This window comes from Dunckerocampus dactyliophorus, chromosome 11, assembly GCF_027744805.1.
Source record: "Dunckerocampus dactyliophorus isolate RoL2022-P2 chromosome 11, RoL_Ddac_1.1, whole genome shotgun sequence".
Taxonomy (NCBI): Eukaryota; Metazoa; Chordata; class Actinopteri; order Syngnathiformes; family Syngnathidae; genus Dunckerocampus; species Dunckerocampus dactyliophorus.
Genome location: NC_072829.1, coordinates 24,723,785 through 24,750,265, shown reverse-complemented (window position 1 = coordinate 24,750,265; position 26,481 = coordinate 24,723,785). Strand labels below are relative to the sequence as shown.

The 26,481-nt window shown below is 41.7% G+C and overlaps 1 protein-coding gene across 4 annotated transcripts in view; it reads left to right on the top strand.

Annotated features, from left to right (window-relative positions):
- Positions 1–23,271, top strand: part of atrx (ATRX chromatin remodeler) — a 36,418-nt gene extending 13,147 nt beyond the window's left edge. For 2 of the 4 annotated variants that reach the window (XM_054792241.1, XM_054792239.1), the window contains exons 16-34: positions 808–917; positions 1,132–1,278; positions 1,359–1,536; positions 1,924–2,061; positions 2,132–2,307; positions 2,386–2,503; positions 4,781–4,911; positions 5,142–5,236; positions 5,354–5,493; positions 5,843–5,996; positions 6,132–6,232; positions 7,050–7,158; positions 7,247–7,424; positions 7,853–8,044; positions 16,156–16,305; positions 17,472–17,585; positions 19,852–19,947; positions 20,088–20,216; positions 21,732–23,271. In XM_054792241.1, the coding sequence (XP_054648216.1) occupies positions 808–917; positions 1,132–1,278; positions 1,359–1,536; positions 1,924–2,061; positions 2,132–2,307; positions 2,386–2,503; positions 4,781–4,911; positions 5,142–5,236; positions 5,354–5,493; positions 5,843–5,996; positions 6,132–6,232; positions 7,050–7,158; positions 7,247–7,424; positions 7,853–8,044; positions 16,156–16,305; positions 17,472–17,585; positions 19,852–19,947; positions 20,088–20,216; positions 21,732–21,950 (2,675 nt within the window). In that variant the 3' untranslated portion in view covers positions 21,951–23,271. The remainder of the gene's footprint in view (positions 1–807; positions 918–1,131; positions 1,279–1,358; positions 1,537–1,923; positions 2,062–2,131; positions 2,308–2,385; positions 2,504–4,780; positions 4,912–5,141; positions 5,237–5,353; positions 5,494–5,842; positions 5,997–6,131; positions 6,233–7,049; positions 7,159–7,246; positions 7,425–7,852; positions 8,045–16,155; positions 16,306–17,471; positions 17,586–19,851; positions 19,948–20,087; positions 20,217–21,731) is intronic. The other 2 variants (XM_054792243.1, XM_054792240.1) reach the window with 1 other exon arrangement.
- The last annotated feature ends 3,210 nt before the right edge of the window (positions 23,272–26,481 follow it).

The following is a 26,481-nucleotide window of genomic DNA, read 5'->3' as shown; positions in this document are numbered from 1 at the left end:
GCAGGTCATGGATCCATTCAGGTTATTTCGAAGTAAATTATACATGCACTTTGGACATGTAATTATGTGTATTAATCATTCAAAAGATGACAAGTGAATCTAAAAACCCAATACTTTTGCTTGGTTTGTCTTTAAATAAATGTATTTGAAAAATACAGTACATCGAAGGGGGCCGCATGTTGGTCTAGTGGTTAGCACGTTGGCCAACACAGTAACAGCCTGGAGATCGGGAAGATTTCTGTGTGGAGTTTGCATGTTCTCCCCGTGTGCGCGTGGGTTTTCTCCAGGTACTCCGGTTTCCAAAAACATGCAGGTGAGGTTAATTGGTGACTCTAAATTGTCCATAGGTATGAATGTGAGTGTGAATGGTTGTTTGTCTACATATATGTGCCCTGCGATTGGCTGGCGACCAGTCCAGGGTGTACCCCGCCGGTCGCCGATAGGCTCCAGCATGCCCCCGCGACCCTAATGAGGAGAAGCGGTATAGAAAATGGATGGATGGACAGTACATTGAAGGAATAAATATAAAAGTGACAAAAACTTAACTGTAAAAAATAAAATAACGGAATTAAATATAAATATGACGATCACTTAAAAGTGTATAAAATAATCAAAAATAACTAAAACTAAAAATTACTTAAAGTGTAAAAAAACAACATAAAAATGTAAAATGGCGACTTAATGACCATTGGAAAATGTGGGTCCATGTTGGGACCATGTGAGAATCCCAGTTATAGAAAGTCAGGTATTTGCTCTAACCAGCTTGTTTGTATTAATAAGCCCTTTCATTTTGTTGTCATGTTTCAGGGGTGCAATTCATGTGGGACTGCTGCTGTGAGTCTGTGAAGAAGATTGAGAAGTCTGCTGGTTCTGGCTGCATCCTTGCACACTGTATGGGTCTGGGAAAAACATTGCAGGTGAGTCAAAGAGAGCAGCTCTCAGTGAGTGGTGCAGATGCAGCCTGTGATTGTAGCCTGTGTTACGTTCGCCCATGCAGTGTTAATGCTCACAGCTGAGCTGATATGCCTATATGTCTTATGTTGGTACAATAAAGAACATATGGTAATGGCTAATAATACAGCACCATCCCCTTGAATCAACTCTAACTGCAGTTGCCCTTTTTTCCTGGAGGTGGTGACGTTTCTTCATACTCTGCTCCTTTGTGAGAAGCTCAACTTTTCAACAGCCCTGGTGGTTTGTCCCCTAAACACAGTCCTTAATTGGGTCAACGAGTTTGAGAAATGGCAGGAGGGAATGAAAGATGATGAGTCTTTAGAGGTAATCACTTGCTTTGGCAGCTGTTCATCTGCAATCTTTTTTTTGGAGGATTACCCATTGATCCGTGATGTATTAAACAGGTGACAGAGCTGGCCACAGTAAAGAGGCCACAGGAGCGAGCGGTCGCCCTCCAGCAATGGCAAGATATGGGGGGTATTTTAATCATTGGCTACGAGATGTACCGAAACCTGACACAGGGCAGGAACATCAAGAGCAAGAAGCTGAAGGAGACATTCCAGAAGACTCTGGTTGATCCAGGTATGCTTGTGTCTTTAACCTAACTCACACCACATACAATTGAACTCTATCCATTTTCTTGCACTTGTCCGGGCCCAGGCTGCGGGGGCAGCAGTCTCCGTATGGAAACCCAGACTTCCCTGTCCAGTTCCACCTTGAGGACGTTGAGGCATTCCTAGGCCAACTGCGTGACATAATGGCATTGATTGCCTTTGGGGGAAATTAATGGATTGTTCGAGTTTTAAAATTTTCGATGTTCATCTTTTTTTTATAATCTACTTTAATGTAGCTGAAATATTAGAGACTGAATCAGCATCTCGTCACCTGATGTGATTAACAGCCAATTCCACACAATTTATCGACTATTATACCCATTTTTTTGTTTTTTCCACTTTACTTTTCCCTCAGGTCCAGACTTGGTGATCTGTGATGAAGGGCACATTCTGAAGAATGAGGCGTCAGCTGTGTCCAAAGCCATGAACTCCATCAGGACAAGGAGGAGGGTTGTGCTAACTGGAACGCCTCTTCAGAATAACCTTATTGAATGTAAGCCTCCCTACTGTTTGATCAGTCTCTGAAAGCTGAGGTCTCCTGACTCTCTTGTCCTTCTTATCAGACCACTGCATGGTGAACTTCATCAAGGAGAACCTGCTCGGGTCAGTTAAAGAGTTCCGCAATCGCTTCATCAATCCCATTCAGAACGGGCAGTGTGCAGACTCCACAATGCAAGATGTACGCATCATGAAGAAGAGGGCTCATATCCTGTATGAGATGCTGGCTGGATGTGTTCAGGTAACATGTTCGCTCTCTCTGCTCTACTTTGGTTATCACACTGATTTTTCCAACGAGGATTTTTTTCTGCTTTTTCAGAGGAAAGATTACACTGCACTCACCAAGTTCCTGCCTCCCAAGCATGAGTATGTGTTGTCCATCAGAGTTACTCCAATCCAGTGTAAACTCTACAAATACTACCTGGAGCATTTCACTGGTGAGACTCCAATGCATGGAAACTTTTTATTTTTTTCTTCCCGCATTATCACAACACACCATTTTACACAGAGATCCCCCCCCAAATTCCATGCATCTGAGCCATAACAGAAAATCGGCAATATACTGTGTATGCTTTTTGCACAGAATCCATTGTAGGTGGGATATTGCAGTGCAAGCTTTTACATAATGACCCAGGATCCCAGAATCAAGCAATTAGATGCATGACATCAGTAGCACAGCGTCTGGTGTGTGTGTGTGTGTGTGTGTGTGTATGTATGTATGTATATGTGTATATATATATATATATATATGTATATATATATATATATATATGTATGTATATATATATATATATATATATATATATATATATATATATATATATATATATATATATATATATATATATATATGTATGTGTGTGTGTGTGTGTGTATGTGTGTATATATATATATATATATATATATGTGTATGTGTATATATATATATACACACATATACATATATATATACACATATATATATATATACACATATATGTGTGTGTATATATATGTATATATATATGTATATGTGTGTATATATGTATATGTGTGTATATATATATATACACATACACACACATATATATATATATATATATATATATATATATATATATATATATAAATATAAATAAAAAAACACACTTTTCAAGCAGCAAGAGTTGGCAGATAAATTTTGGTTCAAGCAGGCTGTGTATAAAGGTCTACCGAGGTAGTTGGGTGTTATTTGCTGCATGACCTCTAGGGGCTGCTATGCTGGACTCACCCAGAGAGAAAACTAAAGCACACTGAGGATTGCACTGGTAACGTGCAACCTTCGATAAGCTGGAATCCTTTTACAGGTTTTGTTTCTCTTTTATAGTGCTCCCTTAACTGGGTGACATTTACTCTGACTCTTTTTTTTTTTTTTAACTCCATTGCCTTTTCTGCTCTTTCACTTTTCTGTTCCGCTTTGTTAAGTCGTTTAGTGGACTTTCCTCTCAGAATGTGGCACTGTATGTAAGAGTGTGTGTGTGTGTGTGTGTAAGTGTAAGAGTGGCAGCTGGCAAAGTGCCGCAGGCAGGGTTTAAGCACAGTTTCCCACGTCTCCCTAATGAAGAGCTCTGGGAGAAGGGGGGGGGACAGAGGTGGAGGGGCGGGTGAAGGGAGTGGATGACGTGTAGGTGGTTCGGGGGTACCAGAGTTTTTGTACAAGAAATGAAAACAAATGCAGGCGGGTTGGTTTCTATATGTAAAGAGGACTGATACCGTGGGCGATTTTGTTGCCATGTGCTTTGGTTCATTAGCCACTACAGTGCTGATGTTGTGACTCTGCAGGGTGTTTACCCCCAAGACCACCAGGCAGGCTGCAAGTGGTGAACGTTTCCTCCTTTAGTGCTGCTTTCAAACAGTCTCCTGAAACTCTTAACCTGTTGCTGCCACCACACTTGCACATTGAAGACACCAAATATCTTGTGGGAATTATGCCCTCTGGTGGTGTGATTAGTTTTGTCTTAATCAGGGGCTTTCAAAGTGTGAGCCTCCCAACAGCTGGGGGGAAAAAAATTCTCAACCCAAACGTAGTTTACTGTTTCACCGTGGGAGCTAAGACTCCATTTATTTTGACTTTGACATAACTGAAGTTAGGTTAGCAGGTTTGAAAAATGATTTTCTTTATTTTTCTCAAACTGTGCCTCCCCTGAAGGGTGCTGACACCTGGTGTAGCCCTGGTCTAAAGAAAGGAATATCATATTTCGACACCTCTTCGTGTTGGACTGTGTGCGTGCGTGTGTGTAAGGGGTCTCACGAGATCTAGCGAGATTAAAATGTGATGTGAAGATTTCTCGTTCACAAAAATGACTCCTGGGCACTAGGTCTGTGACAATAATAAATTAATTGATTAAGAATAACAGAAAATGAACTCAGAAATTTTGCTGGCCTCAATATATTGCCATGTACATGCGTGTCTGTTTTCCTCATCTCTCGCCTCCAAACAGGCAGGAAGATGGTTCACTTGGAGCATTACATTCAACACCTTAGCACTGAGTGAGCGAACCCTTTTGTCTGTCATACTGTCTTTGTCCCGGTGGGTGGAGGTGGGTTCTGGAGCATACACACAGAGTGCAGAAGAGTGTGTAACGTAGTAGAAATTAAAAATTTGTCTCATCTCGTGAACTGAGTGTCTCGTGATATATGCACACGCGCACACACACGTATAAAATAAATTCTGGAATCTCTTTCTCGTATTGCAGGTGTGGGGAAGGCTTTGGAGGGGAGCCGGGGCCGCGCAGGGACCAAACTCTTCCAGGATTTCCAGATGCTCAGCAGGATCTGGACCCATCCCTGGTGCCTTCAGCTGGATTACATCAGTAAAGAAAACAGGGTAGGAATGGGAAGACAAGATGAAACATCACTAAACACTGTGATAATTTAGAATAGAACGTAGAATACAGAAGTGCAAATCATCTCGTTTTGTGGAAAAACAAAAAGTTTTCCAAACAGGAGAAAATAAACTGCACCTCTGCTCATCACATATGCATTTATTCTGCTTCAGTATTTGGTCCAACTGCATGACTACACATTATAGCCTGACTGGGCTTCTTTTTCTTGCAGGGTTTCTTTGACGAGGATAGTATGGAGGAATTCATCGCTTCAGAAACTGACGAATCCTCCATGAGTCTGAGCTCAGAGGATGAAAAGCAAAAAAAGTAAAGATTCCAGTTCTGTGCTGGATATTTATAAAGCGAGAGACACATTGAACTCCCCCTTTTCTTCCATCTGTTACTCTTGCTGACCCTGTGTCCTCCACTGTCCCTCCTTAATAGGAAAAAGAAGAAAGGCAAGGGAAGAAAGAAGGGATCTGATGACTCTGATAGCGATGATGTGGAAGTCATCAAGGAGTGGAACACCAGCTCTCGGGGCAGGAATGGAGAGGGGCGAAACAGGGCCGAGTCTGTAGAGGAGCGTAAGTTTGGAGCCTCCAGAAGAGCTTTGCATGTTCCAACTGAAAGTAATTGAGCTTGACAACCAAATGTGGACAAAATGTGATGATGAACATTGAGTGGTCACACATTGCCAGATGTGGGTTTTACCATTTAGAAGATGAAGGCTATGCATATTGTGTCCCATAAACAAATCCCAAAAGAACCTTGTGTTTGGTAATTTTAATAAAACAATAACAAACTTGTAATGTGCATGTTAACATACGTCAGTCATTATATGTGTTAATAGTGTTGTTAATTTGGCACAAACTCAGTTAGTGTGTTGTGACTTTGTACAGGTTTAAGGCTAAATTGTGTGTCTGTTTTGCAAAGAAGCTCAGTCCTCTGGCTCAGCACCAGGGAGCCCCACCGCTGACTGGCACAAAGAGTTTGTCACTGAGGCTGACGCCGAAATCCTGGACCACTCTGGGAAAATGATGGTCCTCTTCGAGATTCTGCGCATGGCAGAGGAAGTGGAAGATAAAGTGTAAGTGTGTCGACTCTCTCAGGATATCTGCACACATCTCTGGAATGTACTGTTTGTGTGTTGCTGGTTTGTAGTGTAATTGGATAGCGTTTAAAAAGTAAAATGATACCAAGGAATCTTTGTGCCGGTCCACAGGTTGGTGTTCAGTCAGTCTCTTATCTCTCTGGACCTGATAGAGGATTTCCTGGAGCTGTCTTGCAGAGCTGCAGATGAAGAGAAGATCTCACCATACAAAGGTGGGCTTTGTGCTTTGGTCCCACATGTTGTCTTTTATTCAGGAAGATGTCATTTGCCTCTCTTGTTAGGCTGTTAATGATGATTTCACTGAATGATCCTATATTTGCCTGTGATCAGCTTCCCACTGAATGTTCTGCTTTGTAATGCTGCTCTTAGTGTCATGATGAGCTAAACTAACCAAGCATCATTTTAATAATGTAGAGCCAGCTACTGATTTATGCAGCTGTATTGAGCTTTGTGTTTGTCCCAAAATTATTTTTTATAGTTTTACACCACAGCCTTTGAACTGACTAACTGTGTCAGATACCAAAAATACTAACATTGTTTTTTGGGTAGTATTTTCCATGCAGAGATGCAAGCTTCCTTGTAGCCAGTGCACATGCAATATGTAATTTTTTTTTTTTGTATGCACTTGTGTCCTTATTGGCCTTAAGTGTGCACACGCATACACACTGCCACTGGTGTAAGGTCATGTTCCTAATTAAACTTCAGCAGCTGTTTTTACTTTTATTTTGAAAATGATTAGACCTTGACTTTTTATTCCACCAAAAATGTTTGCTCAAGGGTTTGTAATTTGTAATGAAAAGATCACAGTGCTGTAATTGGAAACATACTGAACTGTTGCTGATGAAAGCTAGTGAGGGGGTGGCCATATTGAAGGTTACAATCAGTGGACCTCCAGCCGCCGTAGCCACCTATATGCTAATACCCGAACCAGGTCCGCTTTGACAAGAAACGGGTCTAGTGGATGATGACGTGTTGTTGAAGGCCCTTCTGCTGTTTAGCAGGTTTCTTTACGCTCCTTTGTCTCATAAGGTGAAGGCAAGTGGTTCAGGAATATTGACTACTATCGTCTGGATGGCTCCACCAACGCCACCACCAGGAAGAAGTGGGCAGAGGAGTTTAATGACCCAAACAACATAAGGTGATTCACTCATTCAAATTGCAGATACTCATTCAACATTTAATAGTACCGAATCTGCAATTCTTTTGCTCTGTTTAATCTATTCCAGGGGTCGTTTGTTCCTCATTTCAACACGAGCCGGCTCCCTTGGCATCAACCTGGTGGCAGCCAACCGGGTGATCATCTTTGATGCCTCCTGGAATCCTTCATATGACATCCAGAGTATATTCAGAGTGTATCGCTTTGGCCAGCTGAAGACAGTTTTTGTCTACAGGTTCTTGGCACAGGTAATCTTGTCAGTTTGTTTTTGCTGCTTTAGCAGCCAATACAGTCATCCTTCGTAATTGGTAATATGAGTGTAACACTGACTATAGGGGCGTTATTTCATGTGTAGAGGGCTCCAATACTGTTAAAAACATATTTTAGAAGGTCGTAAATAGGTGTTCTATGCTCTAACTACGAAAGTATTCCATTTATAAATAAAGAATCTTACTTTGTCAAAATTCACTTGTCATGGTCGGGTCTGGGACCAATTAACCGCGATCAACAAGGAATGACTGTATATATGAATAAACCTGTGCCTTCTGGTGGATCTACTGAAGCAGTCTACCTCTATGAGCTTAGCCAAGCTAACAATACCACAATCCTGTTACTTCTTGGGACCAAGTAACTGATATTCCTTGAACTTTCTCTTGTTTCTTATTCTTCTTGTCAGGGCACAATGGAAGAGAAGATTTATGACCGGCAGGTGACCAAACAGTCTCTGTCATTCCGTGTGGTGGACCAGCAGCAGATTGAAAGGCACTTTACCATGAATGAACTGGCAGAGCTGTATACCTTTGAGCCGGATATGCTGGACGATCCCTCAGAGAAGAAGAGCAAGAAAGCCACGCCAGTGCTTCCCAAGGTAAACTTTCAGTCGTATAACACTCATGTACTTCACATTCAGGTGCCAAACCAATTCAGTAAATAAAAGTTAGGATAAGTCAGACATATAATTGGGCTTTTTATAGTGTTCTTTATTCGGTACACCAAAGGAAATGCACAGAGTGGTCTGAAACCCATTAGTAAAAGTGCTCTTTCCTCCATACTGTTGCTATTTTTTCATAAATATTCAGTAAGTTATGTGCTTCATATTTTTGCATTTGGAAATTGATTCTCAATTCATTAACTAAGAATATCGATTAGATGATATCCAGGATGTACAAGGCCAGCATGCGGGTGTGGTTAATGTATTCAATGGTTGGTAAAGTCACACACATAAGATAGTACTTGAACAGGATACATCATAAGATATATGTATAATATAGAATAAAACTCTTATTGTCTTCACCGATTGTATTCCACATGTAGTGTTGCTAGTCATTGCTGATGTTTGCATCTTTGTTTATAATAAGCTCATAACATACTTGATTATGATTTTTCTGACCTTTTTGCAAAGACGTGAATCAAGATTCTTATGTGAATTGTTTTTTTTCCACCCACTTTTACATTGTTGTTATTTGGGTCCCCTGGGGTTTAATGAGAACACACAGCACTTACATGAGCCATCCGATCTCATGCAGCTGCACGCATCTGTTTACTGCTATTTACTAAATAGTCTCCTCTTTGCAATTCTCCTATAAACCTGCACTTTTTTCCCCTCATTCCTCGCAATCATTTACTCCGTTGTTGATCTCTCAAGTTCTCCACTTGCCTCTACTTTTTTTTTAGTCCCAGAGTTTTTCACTTGTGTTGTCGTGTTAAGCAGCTTGTAGTTTTGGTTTGACCAATGTTTCTTTGCAGAATTCTGTAAACAGTGTGCGTAAAACAAATACCGTTTACTCAGACCTTCACACCTGGCCATCTGTTGTCTATTTATATGATCTAAAACACCACCATGCCCTCCATGGGTATTAAGTTCAGGTAGCAGCCCTGAATCCACTCACCCTGAAGCTGAAATCGCCGTTCAAGCTTCTGTATCTTTCTAACTGTAAAGTGGGTCACTTTTGAACTTTATGTATTGCACAGATGTGTTTGGTGAGCCATGTCTTAGACGCATATTACTTTTAGTGAGCTACTAGCATTTGCTTTAGTTTTAAAGGCAGAGGCTGAACTCATTGACAAGCTGCCTGTTTTGTACGGGGGGTTGACGACGACGACGATGATGATTATGATGATGATGGCAGCAGAGCTGCAGTATAATGGAAGGAATTCTCTGTCTGGACTCATGTGAAGATGAGTCAGAAACATTCTCTTACTTTGAGCCAACTGCCTTTTTGCACAGACAGCGAAGAGCTAAAGTCAAAGGATAAGGATCTTTGTTGATCTCTTTACTTAACTTTCCAAAGTGTTGTCTACTCAGGCAGTGAAATCTGCCAAAAAAAGAATGAATTGTCCAGTGCCACTGAGTGGTATCCGTTTTATTAATGCACCTTGCTCATCTGGCCTTATGGCTTTAGTTCATTCTCTGCAGACACCCCCCATCCATTATAGAGCTACACCATATTGTCCCCATGATCTTTGCAGCCATCTGTTATGCTGACTCACCTCTCTACCTCTAAATGTTCAAAGCAAGCCCAGTAAAGTTGTTTTTCTTATCCACCCCCCTGCCTGATGAAGGGTCATTATTTAAAGCCCTCTCTTAAAGATGTCTCTGTGCTCTTCAGAGAAACTAATTGGAGACAAAAGAGACAGGCGCACTTCCCCTTAATGACAAAGAAGGTCTTGCATCCCAGACATGAGGTTTTGACTTCCCACCCAGCCTTCCAGACGCATCCTATTTCCTGTTCATCACGCTCTTCCATAGAGCATGCATCCACTTGCAGAGCGGGCTGGGACGCCCGCATGGCTTTTTGTAGAGCTCTGCGGGTTTCCTTGACTGTGTCAACTGCTGGTCAAAGTTGCAGGCTGTGCGCCTACATTACGGTTTGGTGCTCTCAGCGGGAGATGGCAGCAGTGGTCATTAGGCCCAGACATGAATACTGGAAATGCCGTAGGGAGGCTGCGTTGGAATTTAAGTATAGACAGGAACAAACTAGAGCAATAAGCCACACGTTCGACTCATTAGTGGTAGGAAATCATTTTGACCTTTAGTGCAAAATGCATCCTTTAGGGCTTTCAGTACATTATTATCATCAATGTGATTTTTCACTCAGTTCCGTAGGTTTTTAACGTGAATATATTTTTTTCTAGTGGACTAGTAGTTAGCATGTTGGCCGTGCAGCCAGGGGATGGAGGGTTTGAATCTCTGTTTGGGCATCTGTGTCTTCCCACATTCCAAAAAAACATGCATGTCCATTTAATTGGAGACTCTGTTGGCCATAGGTGTGAATGGGTGTGTATATGTGCCCTGTGATTGGCTGGTGACCAGTCCAGAGTGCACCCCACCTCTCGCTTGAAGTCAGCTGGGCTCCAGCTTACCCTTGACCCTAATGAGGACAAGCGGTATGCTGTTGAAAATGGCCCTGATGAAGAGATGTTGCTGATAATAGGATAAATCTGAGAACCAATGTCTGCTTACTAGGGATGTCACAATACACTCAGCTCAAGAGACGAGATGATACACGATATTGGGTTCACGAGAACGAGACAAGACAATATTTTAACGTTACTTTTAAGAAAACTACAACAAAATATAGGACTGGACAAACAGACTTTTTTTTTTAAACTGAGTCACAAAACAATGCAGGTAATTTTGAGATGTTTTGTAATTTTGCATGCATGACCTAAGCATGATGCTGTTAACTGTTGAACTTTTTTTCCACAAACAAAAAATAAAATTTATATAGTTAAAATTATGACTGCATCTATAGCTGCTACTACTACCATAATTTCTGGACGATAAGCCGCTACTTTTTTGACACGGTTTAAAACCTTAAATATAAGAAATATTGTCAGGTTTTAATCTTGCGAGATCACGTTACACCCCTACTGCTTACGACTGTGTTCAATCGTATTGATCTTTTGGCAGGAAATACACCAAGCTTGATTTTTAACAAAAAAAAACACCAAAAAACAATTTCAACATTCTCTCACTATGAAATGGGAAAAGCAAATCTACCCGCTATAACTTACTGTGTTCAACTTTGGAGGTTCCACTTTATTTTGGAAAAATGCCTAGCAATGTAATTACAACAATGAGACAGTTGACTAGCTATTAGGTAAGACCTTCATTGTTGATCCTAATTGAACTGTGATGACTCCAGGTAGCCAACTGTGCAACTTCTACTTGGTCCACATAGTCTCTGTAGGAAAGCCAGCACTAGCCTGGCCAAACGTCTGGAGATTTCATACTGAAGCATTTCCATCATCAATCTTTGTTCCAGTTGTTTCATTTTTAGGCTGTGATCTCTCAATTGTTTCCAAAGTGAAAAAGTGAAATGCAACACCAGATAACCAAAAGGTATCCAAAACTGCAGACAGTTGTACGTGCAGCTGTCTTAAACATCGAAGCGCCATAGCCATAACAAAAAATGTCATGCTATTTTCTTCCAAGGTCAAATTGGTGTGCAGAAAACTCCATGGAGAGATGATACAGCCAAGCTTTCATTAAGTAAAATTTTTACTTCAAGGCTATTTCTGATAATAAATGGGCAGCATTTTTATTGGTCCTCTTACATTTTTTTGTTGGTGTCTGTAAAATATCTTCACTTTCATAGCAGTACGACCATTGCATTTCAAAGAGAAAAACAAAGGTTACGTTTATCCAGGACCACTCATTGGCCAATATGAACCAACTTTGTAGATGCATCACACGACTATGACCACTTAGTGGCATTTGATTTTTTGTTTTTTTGGGCATCTGTGTGGCCATGGATGGTGTAAAGTCAACATGGTCCTAAGAGCTCTCTTAGCTTTGTCATGTCAGGCTCAGCTCACAGACTTAAGTGTGTTTCTGGAGAGAAACTTGTTTAGTGTGTGTGTGTGGTGTCGTTGGGGGTGTGTAACTTGCATGCAGCTGTGGGTGAGGGAGTTTTGACTGGCTGTGTTTAGGTGTTAGAAATAAGCGGCTATCCACATGGAAATGTTTTCTGGTCAAAACGGCAAAATATTTTTTAGCGTTTCAGCCTCTCATCCACACGGAAACGGCGTTCTGGGTGCTCTGAAATGGTATTTTTTTGAAAACCACTTCCAGAATGGCAAAATCTGAAAACCCTGGTTGCCATCACGTGACCAGAAGTGAGCTTTGACGACAAGCCAACATAATATCAAAATGTTTCGACGGACAAGACTCACCCAAAATGACACGTAGAAGTAATTCCACTTTGGTCTAGATAAGCCTTGGGAACCGGAAGACGTACAACGTGGGTACACGTTGTACACGGTACATACATGGGTATGTGCATGCATTCTTTCTTCTTCTATAGTTTGGTGTCGGGCTGGGTGATTTTGTCAGAAATCAAAGTCACAGTTAATTGAACCTCCAGCCTCGATTATTCCACTCCCAACTGTTTGTTCTGTAAATATTTGTATAATTTTGAAACAAGTGAAATGGATATGCACAGATGAACAATTTCTTGCTAGCAAAATATACTGTATATCCTTGTACAGAATAAAGTCAATTAAAACGTACCCTACCTTTTGAACACAAACTATTTTTTATAAAGCTTTGCTACTTTTTGGTCGACGTCATCCCCTTCGAAGCCAAAGTGTGTCCTAACAACTGACACGGAATTCCTCCTGCGAACAAGCTGCTCGCTTTGTACTGTCGACTCCATAAACTTTACGAATGTGCTGTGTTTTCCATTCTTCCTCCACGTTTCTGTGTAGTGCAGCAGTCAGACTGGATGGGATAGTGTCATGTGTTTACTTCTTCTGTCGGTGTTCTGGCAGCCTTGATGCTTTGCGTCCCTTGGCGGTCTGTCGTGTAACTACAACTAAGAAAACGGAATAACCGACACAACAGTTTTACGTCGATTCGATTTTCAATTAATCGGCCAGCCCTAGTTTTGGTGTGTCACGTGGTTCTGTCTGTGTGTCTAGTTACAGCGCCACACGTGGATGTGCCTTGTGTATGACATCGTTTTCACCCAGTGATTCGTTCTCGTTTGGATGTAACAATTTTACTAATCCGGCACAATGTGAACGCAAATTTTTTTCAGCCTGCCAAAAATTTAAAATAAAATGCCAGGAAAGTTCCCGTGTGGACAGGACCTTTGCCTTTCCCTTGCTGTTGGGATCTTGTCTTTGATGTGCTTCACTGATAATGTTTTTCAACAAGTGTTGAGATTTTGCACCTGCGGGCTAAAGCAATCTGTGATTTCATCATGGAAATGATGCCGCTGGACCACCAATCCTTTACCGTCGTTGACGATAGAGGCTTTTGTCGGCTAGTAAACCCCTTGGGGCCACGGTTTGTTCCTCTGAGACGCCGCTATTTTTTAATGTTTGTTAATTGTACTCATGTCATGACATTTGGTATGGACAAATCTACAGGTAGTTTGCCAAATCCAACCTTGTTTGAGTTGTTCTAACCTCCCAGGTGTTCACAAACTACAGTTAGTTACATCTAAATTCATTGGCTATCAGGCTTGAAAAGCAGGAAGTTGTTCGTATCTGCTTCAAAAAAAATATTGTGCATTCCTAATATTATATTTTGTTGATATTGTCAAGAATTAACAAGGGCTCCTATTGTATGTTAATGGTATTATTTTTCTTCCCCCACAAACATGGTCATCTTAGTACATAACATACACTTTCTAAACCTTCCTTGCCATATGCTCATTGAGGGGATTCATTTACATTATTTCTGCCCAAGCATCTGCACACCCAGTGGCTCTCGCTTTTCCTGCTCCCCTGCAGTAAAGCGATAGGCTTTACCATGCAGGTCCATCAGGATGCCAGTAGGCCGGTTCAGGTTACAGACAATCATTAGTGCCGGGTCACCAAAAAATGGGAGACGGACCGGACCACCCTAGAGCCATTGCTGTTGGGAATTCCAAGTGTATCCCAGCATGCACTTGGTTCCGGGGGAGCATCAGTACTGTCATTTGACCTCCAGCACTGGTGACAATTTAGCTGGAAAACGTTAAAAAGTGCTGCTCATTTAAGCATTCCATCATAATCCAGCAAGCCCAGGTTGGTGGCCTGAGTAGTTCATGCCACGTGAATTGTGTGTGTGTGTGTGTGTGTGTGTGTGTGTGTGTGTGTGTGTGTGTACAAGGTTGTCTGCTGGTCTTACATGAGAGATCCAGTTTCACTGTGTCTGGCCCACTGTTTATTTTCTCTTATTCTGTACAGATTTGCAATCACTGTCTCCTTTCATCCTACTGTGTGTCTGCTTTATCTTGCCCGCTGCTTCGCGCCAGTGACATCTATGATTAATTTGCTTTGCAACTTCACACTCACTGTCAGAGTTCAGCAGTAGATTGATACTGTTGGGGGTAGTGGAGGTGGAGGAGGGGGAGGTAAAGGAGCAGAGTGGATCCCCTCTGTGAACTGGCTTGTGTAGATGTAAATGATGCAACAGTGGTATGACGTCTCCACTTTGCTAGATCATACTTTAATGTAAAGCTAAGCCAGAACAAAGAAAAGCAAAGCCGCTGCCGCTACAGTAATTTGAACCACGTTTGAGAAGAGTCTGGTGCTGCTTGTTTAATTTTAGCCAGGTATTGTCCTAAACAACAATGTTGTCATAGAAACTGAAGCTCTTTTTAACCAATAAAGAATGCTGTGTTTACTTCTGCAAAACATGTGGCAGGAGATTTTTGTCCTTCCGAAAGGGCTTGAGTGAAAATCTAGTACCCTCAGTGCGATGCGACATGGCGTTATGATTTTTGAAGCATACAGTGTCTCACAAAACGTGAGTACATTGCTCACATTTCAACAACCATTTTCAAACTGAACTGCGGGTCAGTTTTCGAGGGGAGGAGGGATCATGCTCTGTTTCAGAATGTCACAGCACATGCTCAGTGAACCGCAGCTCCTCAGTGCCGGGAGCCCTCATGCAGCCCCAGACCATGACACTAGGATCAGATTTTTTTTTATTATTGTCCTTTGAAAAGATATCCTGTAATAAAATAATTGTGAGCTTGGATGTTTTGGTAATTCCTCATTTATTGCAGTTAATTGCTTCCAGACCTGACCGCCATGAGTGAATTCCTGCAAAGTAGTTCTTATTTATAAATGTAATATTTTCGTAGTTAGAGCATCGAAAACCTGTTGACGACCTTCCATTTCCGTTTTTTTAAACACTCGTATTACCCAATATAGTAGACATAACAAAAAATAAGACATGTTAGGCATAAATAAATGACATCATAGACCCAGACTTTAGCAATGGGAGAGTTCCTTGGTTTTTTTTGGACAGTGTACGTCATATGGTGGCTATTGTCTCATTAATGTAATGTAATGGCAGCTGAATGACACCACGTCAGGATGGCTGTAAATCAGTCAGCTTTTTTATTTGAAATGGACACATGACACGTGCATGTCTTACATGCTGATGCTCAAAACACAGCATGAACAGTTTAACATTTCTTTGTTCTCTTCTTCTACGGACTTTTTTTTCCCAAAGCCAGCTCCAACCCAGCATGCAGAACGTCCCTGCCCTCTATAGCTCACACCCTATAAACACCTCAAAACTACACAATACGCGTTGATACAGTAACATTACTGACACCTAGTGACCAGTGTAGAATGCTACATATCACATCTTTAAATGCGTCTTCTGATGCCTTTATAGTTGTATTTTCATTCATTTTTTATGTTTGGAAATGCTGAACTTAGGCAAAACATACATACAGTTTGCTTAAATGTGCATATTTTTGACTAATAAACCACAAAACAAGATTAATTTATTTTGGAAAACCGTGGTAGACTGAAGCCGTGAAATTTGAACCGCAGAGTAACGAGGGACATCTGTGTAGTGTTTTTCCATATATATAATCTGATCTGCAATAAAATATCTAATCATTGAGAATTATCTTTTGAGACGGTTGAAATCCATCCACAGGAGACTACACTGTTTTCCATTACTGGACTGCGCTTTGGTGATTTAAAATCCTACTTGTTCTTTTTGTCACCCCGGTGATGTAGGATCCCTTCCTGGCCGAGCTTCTGCAGAGCCACAAGGACCAGATTGCATGCTATCATGAACATGACTCCCTGTTGGACCACAAGGAGGAGGAGGCCCTGAGCGAGGAGGATCGCAAAGCGGCCTGGGCTGAGTACGAAGCAGAGAAGAAGGTAAGCATGACGTGCACAGCAGCACGTTTTTGCGACATATGTATTTATATACAGTATTTCAGCTTCAGTTAAAACCACCACTGACTTGAATAAGGTCACTCTAATACATTTTAACATCAATTGCAGGGAATTGTGTGCATTTTCACAGCACACAGCAAGTCATGTTCAGCTGAGTACGATCAAACCGAGACGACCACATAAACTAAGCCACCCTTAACCCCCACTTCCATCCACTAGCATTAAAGCAGTCTGTCTCATGTTCGCATTATTCTTCTGTGGCCGGCCCTTGCACCTTCTCCCCTATTCCCTCCTGCGCTGTCTTTTTTTGTAGGTCGAATCAAAGGGCAATTAGTGTGTTTATTTGGGAGACGTGTGTGAACGTGTGTGAAAGGTTGATCGTGCAAGCGAGCAGGAGTGGGTCTCCTCTCCCCTCGCGTAATCCTAGATTCTAATTCACCCTAATGATTATTTTTCCAACACACTCTCCCTCCTCTGCCCCCTGTGTGCCGTAAGCGGCTTTTCCCTGAGCTTGTCGGCCTGTCAGAAAAACACAGGGGTTTCTACTCACAGGGGGAAACAATGGTCCTGAGGGCCAACGGCAGTATTTAACAGCATTTGCATCTTTGTGATGACTTTTTTTTTATCTGAGCATGGACGGAGAAACATTATGTTGTCTGAAATCAGTTTTCTACAAGAACGCGATCTGAATGTTCAAAATGGGATACATTTTGTCTGTTAGTATGTCGCCATAAAATGTAAATCTTCTGTTCCAAAAGCCGGTCGCTTCAACATACTGTATGTGTGTGTGGTTTTGTACTGTTTTTAGGCTTGAACACCTGTCTCTGGCCAGGTCCATAGAACCCACACGCGCGCGCACACACACACACACACACACACACACCGGATGGCCAGATTACAGGGCACAAGTAAACCATCTGCAGCAGAGTTTCAATTACACACAGACATCGGCATCCTGCTGGCCTTTACTGGGCCTGTATGCCTCAGATCACTCACACATACACACAAACACACACTTATGTTGTCAAGTTTTCTCACCAAGTGTGAAGCAAAGAAAAGACTGGTGACGATTGGTAAAGGTGATTGCAATGCCACACAATCTTTGGTCGTGCATCCAATAAAATTTTGTGGGGTCTTTGCTCTCTCAGGGTCTGACTATGAGGACCAACTATCAAGCATCATACCCCCAAATGGGCCCCTCTACCATTTTCTCCCACTACAACATGGCGGCTTTGGCCACCATGACCAACCAGCAGCTGGAGGTAAGTAATGAGCTCCACATGCCCCTCTCTTTCCTCCTCCTCATTTTCCCCCCACGGCATGTCGCACCACATTCCTCAGTCCCCGCTGCTAATTGTGACAACAGTCATGTAGCCGGCAAGCCCGTGGACCCCCACCCGTCACATCGTAATGCCTCTTGTCTGGGGCGGCGGATATTTATATGTGCTGGCACATCTGACAAAAGTAGCGGGATGATCAGCAAGGGGAGCAGATGGGTAAAATATTTAGGCTGGTTTCAATTATTCTAATCATAGTGTGATATACAAATAAAGTTCACTCACTGATGACGCGATGTTACTAGGCCGTATCATAACACGCAATATTGCTTTCAACATTTTCATGTCTCTTTCCAAACACCTCCTTAAATTTAGCTCTTTGGCACATAGAGGTCTACCCGTGTGAGGATTCGTGTAGTCCCTGCAACACGTAGGTCTAATCAAAACAGTTTAATGATTTGGTGGTTTCTATGGAAACGGTATTAGACTTGCTTGCAAGATGTAGGAAAAGTTGAGCCTTGAGACCAGGGGGTCCTAACCAAGGGGTGCACATTTTTGGACGAACAAGGAACGAATCTGTAATGACTGTAATGCAGTCATCCCTTGCCAGTTATATATGATAACAGCCACCTTTCATTGCAGAAATCAATAGAAACACTTAAACAATACACAGACACCCGGGATGTCCAAACTTTTTCCACCGATGGCCATATATTGGAAAATCAAAGACTACAGGGACAAAAAAAAGTTTGCATCGTGTTACTATTAGTTATTAGTATCAACATGTCCTCCTTTTCGTCTGTGTAGGCTCTCAGTCGTACAGGAGTTGTCCATCGAGGAAAAGGCTTCTTGAGAAGTCATCTGTACTTCTGTGAAGAAGGTGTCGGACGTTTCGCTCCTCATCCGAAGAGCTTCGTCAGTGGGAAATTCCGCCCACTCTTACTGTATTTAAGGCCTAGGCTAACAGCACTTATTAGTTCGCTGACGAAGCTCTTCGGATGAGGAGCGAAACGTCCGACACCTTCTTCACAGAAGTACAGATGACGTCTCAAGAAGCCTTTTCCTCGATGTCCTCCTTTTAGCTTTACATTGCACCTTTTTGCGTTATTTTTCCCATTTTTGCTGTTTTTTTCCCCAAAATTTATTTTATTTCTACAATGTGCCAATAACAAAAAGGGCCACACTTTGGACACCCCTGCACTACAAGGTCACTCTCTCGTGACTACATTTGCACAGCGATCATTGTAAATGTGTGACCATGGAGAGACAGACATGACATAACATATGGTTATTTAGTTTAACAGTAGGAAAAGGTATACACCTATCCTATAGGAAAGGTTTTTTTATTTTTTTCTGTGATCTTGCTATATATCGAAAATAAAATGAACTTTACTTGGAGAAAGGGGGGGCCTCTGTGGGCCTACACCCTATAATGGTAGGGGAAACACTAATATGTCACAGGGAGGTGCAAGAAACATACATACAAGTTATATCGTAATTATCCTTTTAATATCTACCATTTACTGCAGTTGTTACTGCTCAGCGGCAAAGACTGGTGGTTTCCTCTTAGGGAAGATTGATTTTGCCTTAAACATGAGTTAAAGGCGGTAGATGAGTTCAAAAAATATATTTAGTTTTGTTGTTCTACGTTTTAACAAGCTGATGGGCCCTCCTCTTGAGTCTTCTGACACACAGGAAAGGATGTTGTCATGAATGATACCACAATGTCTATGACAAAATTGCTTGAGGGGCTTTATTAACTGTCATTTTGTAGCATTGCACTGTACATTGACACCGTACAGCCAAGAACAGAAGGAGATATTGTTATCAATGCAGCCGTTTAACCGATGCAAGGAAAAGGAAAAAAGTGAACCCTCTGACAGCTCCATGTGCTGTGGCACATAGTGGTCATTTTTCAACAATGTGCAGTAAACTAAATGACTTGTTGCTGGAAGTGCTGAGACTGGATGATACAGTAAATCTTGTGGGCTGTAACAACCAAATGAGCTCATAAGCATTTCAGAGCTCAATAATCCGCTGTGGTTTTGTCGCTATAAACAATGCTTGATGACATTAATCGTTTCAATCCATGTTATTCACACAATCCGAGGTATGCAACAGTCCTCTGTGCACATGCCTGAACCGGTCCCGTCACTGCATTTAGGGTGAGCTCGTGGTGGCTCTACTGCTGGTGATGCAAATGAGATAAAGTGGTTGTTTCAACTGTTCCTTCATCTTCATTTGTGGACAGGAGCTTATCAACCAAGGGCGACAGAAGGTCATCGAAGCAACACATGCATTGAAGAATTTACAACAGGACTCACTGGAAGATACTATCAGCCTAATAGTAAGTGCAGCTTTGATGTGCTTCATTCTTCTTTTTGGCCTTTACAGAATGTTCATATTGTGTTGTCATAAGAAATTCATTAAAGTAGTAACCAAGCTGGGGCTTTTTGCAATTAACCTGTGAATTGTCCTCTCCTGTAGTGGAATGAGAACCCATCTCTTAATGAGAGTCAGGTCCAGTCTTTGGCTCTGGGACGAATGGCCACCGTGGAGATGGAGGTCAAACGCAGAGAAGCTATTTACAGAGAAACCCTCACCATGCAGCAGTCGGTAAGACCTCCATTTTACGTTTGTCACTTCTTGATAAGGCGTGTACTGCACTCATGTACGTGTAATGTGTGTAACGTTACATTAAGATGAACAAGCTACCAGGACACATTACCCCCCAATAATGTTTATAAAGAGAAGTTGATTTCCAATACACAAATACATATGCAGGCACCTCGTGTATGCTACTGACACAGAATAAATACCGGTGCGCCCATTTTGGCTTATCAGAAGCTTCAAAAATTGAGTTTCTGGAAAAGGAATAATAATAATAATAATAACACATTTTGTCAAGTTACAGTTGCATAAATCCAGTTATTGTATGTAATACAGTGGAAGCCTGGATTTTGTACACCCAGGTTTTCGTAGGATTCAGTTTTCAATGAAAATTGTCGCTACGAAGATGTCTGTTTTCTTATGGTTAAAAGGTGCGCCTAACAAACTAGTCTTCAGAATCAAGTGCTCAAACAAGTGACTCACTCTCTCTGACTCACTCTCCCCATAGCCAGTATCTGTCTATAGTATAGACAGATACTGGGGTCCGTTAATCATCTTTATTATGTGGGTGTGTGCGTGGTTTATTTGTCTATAGAACGCACACAACAATGAACGACTGCTGTGTTTCCTCCCTTCCTTTTAATGAGCAGTGTGCACCTTGTGGGCAGTCTAAGGCACACCTGTGCACTAATCATGGTGTCTAATCAGCATCTTGATAGGGCACACCTGTGAGGTGGGATGGATGATCTCAGCAAAGGAGAAGTGCTCACAATGACAGATTTAGACAGATTTGTGAACAATACTTGAGAGAAATGGTGATATTTTGGATGTGGAAAAAGTTTTAGATCTTTGAGTTCATCTCATTAAAAAACGGGAGCAAAAACAAGTGTTGCGTTGATATTTTTGTTGAGTGTGTTTCGGAGTGTTGGCTAAATCTGTGCTTTTTAAAATTAACTACGGCTGCAAAAACAGTTGAAAGTGGCAGAACTTTGATGAAGAAGGTGAGAAACACTATTGAATTCAAGAACGGGGTTCCTATGTGGAACGTATGGAGAAGTTTGGAATTCCATTTGATAAATGTCCAGGTCTGGAAAAGTATGGAAAAATATTCATGTTTCAAGTTACCACTGTTCTGTTTTCTAAAAAATGAACAACAACAAAAAAACTAAACAAAAACAAAGACATGGATTGGCCTGTTTTTCTCAGGCGCTTGCTAGGGCAGCTAAGATGTTTGTGTGAGAGCACACGGTGGGCATCGCGTCCCCGAAAACATTTGGAAGATTAACAAATTGAATGGCCAGCCTTTCATATGGGCTACTTTACGTGGGATAGCTATAATCTGTAAATGATATGGTGACATACCAGTATACGTATTGAGATGAATGAATTAATTAATGATGGAATTAATTCCATCATTTATTTACAAGATACTAAGTGTACTAAATAGTCATCCCTATTTTAAAACGTGAGGAACTGGCAGTGCTCACCAAACTGACTGCAGTGTCATTTATGTCGTCACAGCTGATGATGTACGTCCAGAAGGTGATCAACAACAGGAAGGTCCATGAGCAGCAGCTGGCCATGGCCAACCAGACGAACCTCCTGAACATGGCCCTGCAGAACGGCATGCTGGGGGGCAGCAGGCTCAACCAAATGGACTTGCTGGGCCTCTACCAGCAGCTGCATGGGGTGAACCCCGCTGCCATGGGCAAGAATCCCGGGCCCTCCAAGGGTCTGTAGGTGACACCACCACCCTGCCAAGGCGCTACCAACAAGCGGAACAGGCGGGGCCTCGCTCTGGCTGACTGATGCATCACGAGACCACAAGAAGAAAGTGGAAGCGCCACTCGCTCGCTTTCTTTCCACTGGAGTCTCAAGTCGTTCGTCTACTGGCAAGCCGGTGCAACTTGTAAAAAGGACTGTTTGAAAGGAGTCTATTGGGAAACTCGACGTAAATAGAAATGTATATACAGCCTTAATGTTATTCAACTTCTATATCTTCATTTTTCATGTATTTAAATCTGTTTTAGTTAAGCAATGCTTTCGAGTGTTGCGTCGTTTTCCCCCTAAGAGCGGGTTTCATCAATTTTTATACACTTTTAAAACCCTACTTAAACCAAGTGGGACCAGTGTGGTTGGCGACAAAAATGACCTTTCATGACCTTTCCCGTCAGTAGATTCCTCCACCGATCAGGTGCCAACAAGTGTGGCATCTTTGGGGTAATAGGTAGGAAAAAATGGCATGTCCATTTAAAAAAAAAAAAAAAAAAAGATGAAAATAAGAACGATGGCCTTATAGAGTTTGCTAAAAAGTGACATTTCTTTTCTATTAGGCGTTGAAATGTTGTTCATATTAACACATGGCTGGTATTGGAATGCTTGCGTTGTTCAAATCTGCCTGCTGGTCCCTGTGACCTTTTTTTTTTTTTTTTTTTTTTTTTTTTTTTGTAACGTCTTTCTCACTGTTACTGTGATGTCTAGCATAGCACTGTGTGTCCTGTTCATTGTTTTATGTTCCACTTGTGTTGGTCCCATACCCCCGGTGGGTGGGTGTGTCGGTGACTGGGTCTCACAAAGCACAACCGGTCCAGCTGTGACCCTCCAGGGCCCAAATCGAGTTTGGAGGTGTATGTTTTCATGGTTTTTGACTGTAAAGCTACAAATTGTGACCCGGCTGGCTTGTATCGTCTGCTTTGTGACACCTCAGTTTCACCCGGCGGGTCGTTAGTAGGACAACGTGGTTGTTCCCTGCTTTTAAAGTCCTCCGACGGGAGAAGCCCGTTGTCTCTCCATGGCTCACGTGTTTGCACAAGGTGTATTTCCTAAAAGTGTAGTTTTTGCCCTCTTCAGAATGTTCTTATGTTAGCAAATACACCACAATTTGCCACCAATTTAATCTGCTACTATCTTGTTAAGTATTTAATATAACATTTAATAAAGTGACCAAAAGGACGAGCAACTCTTGTCTTGGACTTTTTATTGTTATCTACACTCCTTTTTAAAACGGGGTTTTCTCATGGGAAAAAAAGCTATAATTTCAACACATTTTATTAAAAAAAAAAATATATATATATATAACTTGTACAGTTTCATTAAAAAATAAACATTGTTCAATGAATAGATCACCGACAAGGTCTGATGCACGTTTTTTTTATGTGTGATAATGAAATCACTACAAAGCCACTCAATCAACTAAATAGGAATCACCTCCAATGAGAATGTATGTTTTTATGTGTAACTCGCAAACAGAGTATGAGCAGCAGTGACAGACCTATAAAGTGCATATTAATAGAGAACTTTTTTATAGAATTGTCCATTAATTGAAAAATGCAATCGTGCAATCTAATATAAAAACTATTTTATTGAATCCATTTGATGAATTATGCCATCCACTTGAAATATCCTAAAATGGGCCCTAACCAAGTTTGTGCTTCATTTGAAGTCCCTAAATGATGTACAATATACAAAACATTTTGGAATGGTTGCCATGTGACGGTCATGTGCCCGTCCCAGGATATGGCTTCCCTAAAATGGCAGCCTGTCAGATAAAGGTAAATCATTTAACAATTCTAATGCTTTCATTGCTGCGATTGGGTGGCGACCAGTCAGCTGGGATAGGCTCCGGCATACCCGCGACCCTCATGAGGATTAGCGGCATAGAAAATGGATGGATGTGTTTATTGGGTGTACAGTCATTGTTCTTACTCTATATATTTCCAAATGAATTTTTCAAACGTGTTTGTCTCGATAGCATGAATGATAATAAGCCATCCATCCCCAAATGTTCTCAATTGGATTTAGATCAGGAGAACCCGCAGGATGGTCCAAAAGAGTGAGGTTGTTCCTCTGGAAGAAGTCCTTTGTCAGGCGGGCATTGTGAACTGCAGCATTGTCCTCTTGAAAAATCCAGTCATTACCACACAGACGAGGGCCTTCCGTCATGGGGGATGCCCCCTGCAACATCTCCACATAGCCAGCTGCCGTTTGACGCCCCTGCACAACCTCAAGCTCCATTGTTCCATTGAAGGAAAAAGCAGCCCGGATCATGATGCGCAGTGTGGAAAACATACATTTTTTCCCATCAGAGAATAAAACGATCTTCCACCTTTCGATGTTCCATATTTGGTGCTCATGCAAACTCCGTTCTTATGAGTTAATGACCTATGTATTTATTTCGGGTCCTGTTTATTTATTTCATGATCTTAGCAACACTAGCTGTGTGAGCCACAGTGCTAACATTTTAACAGCAACATGATGCTATTGACTAAAAATACCCAAAATGATTAAAATTGCAGCTCCCATGTCTGGAGCCAACTGATGGATAGTTGGCAGAGCGCCAGGGTTTATTTTAAGATGTGTAGAGAAGCCTGATTTTTAACAAAGCTGAGATTATTATTTTTTTGTAATAAATTCGGTCAAGGGACACGTCCATTTTACATACAAGAGGACTTTTAAAAGACCCAGTGGCTGTTGTCTTTTCGCTGAACAGTTCCAGCACCCCCCTGCGACCTTACTGAGGATAAGCGGCATAGAAAATGGATGGACGGACTTCCTGCACTCCCATCCCTCCTTTTGTTTCTCTCGTCTATTTTCCTCTCTCTCTCTGTAGTGCTTTCATTCCTGTGTCTGCCAGGGTTTCTCCTCTCGTCCCAACCGGGGGGGAACTCGTTCTCGCTGCCCACAGATTGGTGCTGCCGGTGGAGGACCGTTACAACGATTGCAGATGTTGAAACGTTGATCCCGTCCACTTTCGAGTCTCACATGAGCGGCGCTCCAGGTTTGTGGCACATCTCCGGGCAGCCAGCAGCTGTTTCTGTCCATTGTCGAGGCCCCCGAGTGCAGACACCACTATAGTTGAGTCTGTGGGGCCCCTTGCGCACCAACAGACGATCACTACCTAAATCCACGCCGATGTGTAAAGCCAATTAGGAGCTGGGATCCAGTTGCATGAGGAATCTGATTTAGTACGGTGGATGATGCCGACTTAGACTGTACTGCTGAGCCAGCGAGGGCTGTGCACATTACTTGCTGAAGGCTTTACGGCGGCAGACTGGCCTTTTCTTCTGGGAAACTAAATTCTTTCAGATTGGAAGACACAACATTTTGTCTTACCGAAACTAGAAATTGCAACTGTTTCGAAATGGACTTGCTGCAACGAATTGAGGCATGTAATCATAGCAATCCCGTGTATGTCGCCTTTTAAGGAGGAAAAATCCTCACCAAAAATCACTTTCTGTTGTATGAATTGTATGTATGAATTCCTCTTTCGGTCCCAGTGTCGTATTAATCCGAATAATGCTGCCCGCAGCCGTCGCGTGGATGTAGCTTAACTTCCCGTAGCTGACGTCATGTTGTCCTTTAGCACAAATTTAGCACAAAAGCACAAAATGAATGCCGGCCCACCATCCACCAGTTCAAGCCTGGAGTTTGTTTTCCAGAGAGTTTGACGTGTGTGGTAAAAGGCAGTGTGCTAGCATGAATTAATTTGAGACAAATGTGCACATTAGCACTCAATAAGTCATCAAAACTTACCTTTATGCATTCCCACATAGTATCAGGATTTGACACCAAATATGAGGTGAAAGAAAAATGGTAAAAATACAGTAGTAGTGTATCTGTGCGGCATGAGATAAAGTTAGCACACGCGCTATGGACATGCGTCAAGTGCGGGTACTCCAGCATAGCTGCGACCCTCGTGAGGATGGACGGATGCATGGAATTATTTATGTGCATGCAGTTGCCATGTTCCTCCTTCATGTTCCTCCTCGGTGCCCTAATAAATTCCTCTAAAATGCAGTTTGGACATGTGATGACGTGTATTCATGTCCATTTTTTGACTTTTTTGGCTCAGTAGCGTGGGTGAATTCTGCCATTTTAAAACAGAAATGTTTGCAGAAATGTTTATATCAGTGCTTGGTAGCGAGCCCAGGCGGTGACCTCAGTGGAGAGGGGCGTCTTTTAAAACAATAACGTCTTTTTTTCTTTATTTCAACATCGTTACTGAAATGATATTTTTACTAATTTTACAAGTTTATTCTCATAAAATTGCAACTGTTCTCTCTATTTTTTTCTCTTAATATTTTGACTTTACTCTGGTCACATTTCTGTTTTTTTTTCCAAATATTTCACCTTTCTTCTCCTAATATTTTGACTTTATTCTTATGTTATGAATTTGTGCCCAAAAATGACAACTTTATTCATTGTTTTTGACTTAAAAAAAAATAATTCTTTAATATTTCAACTCCATGCTACTAAAATGACATTTGTTTGT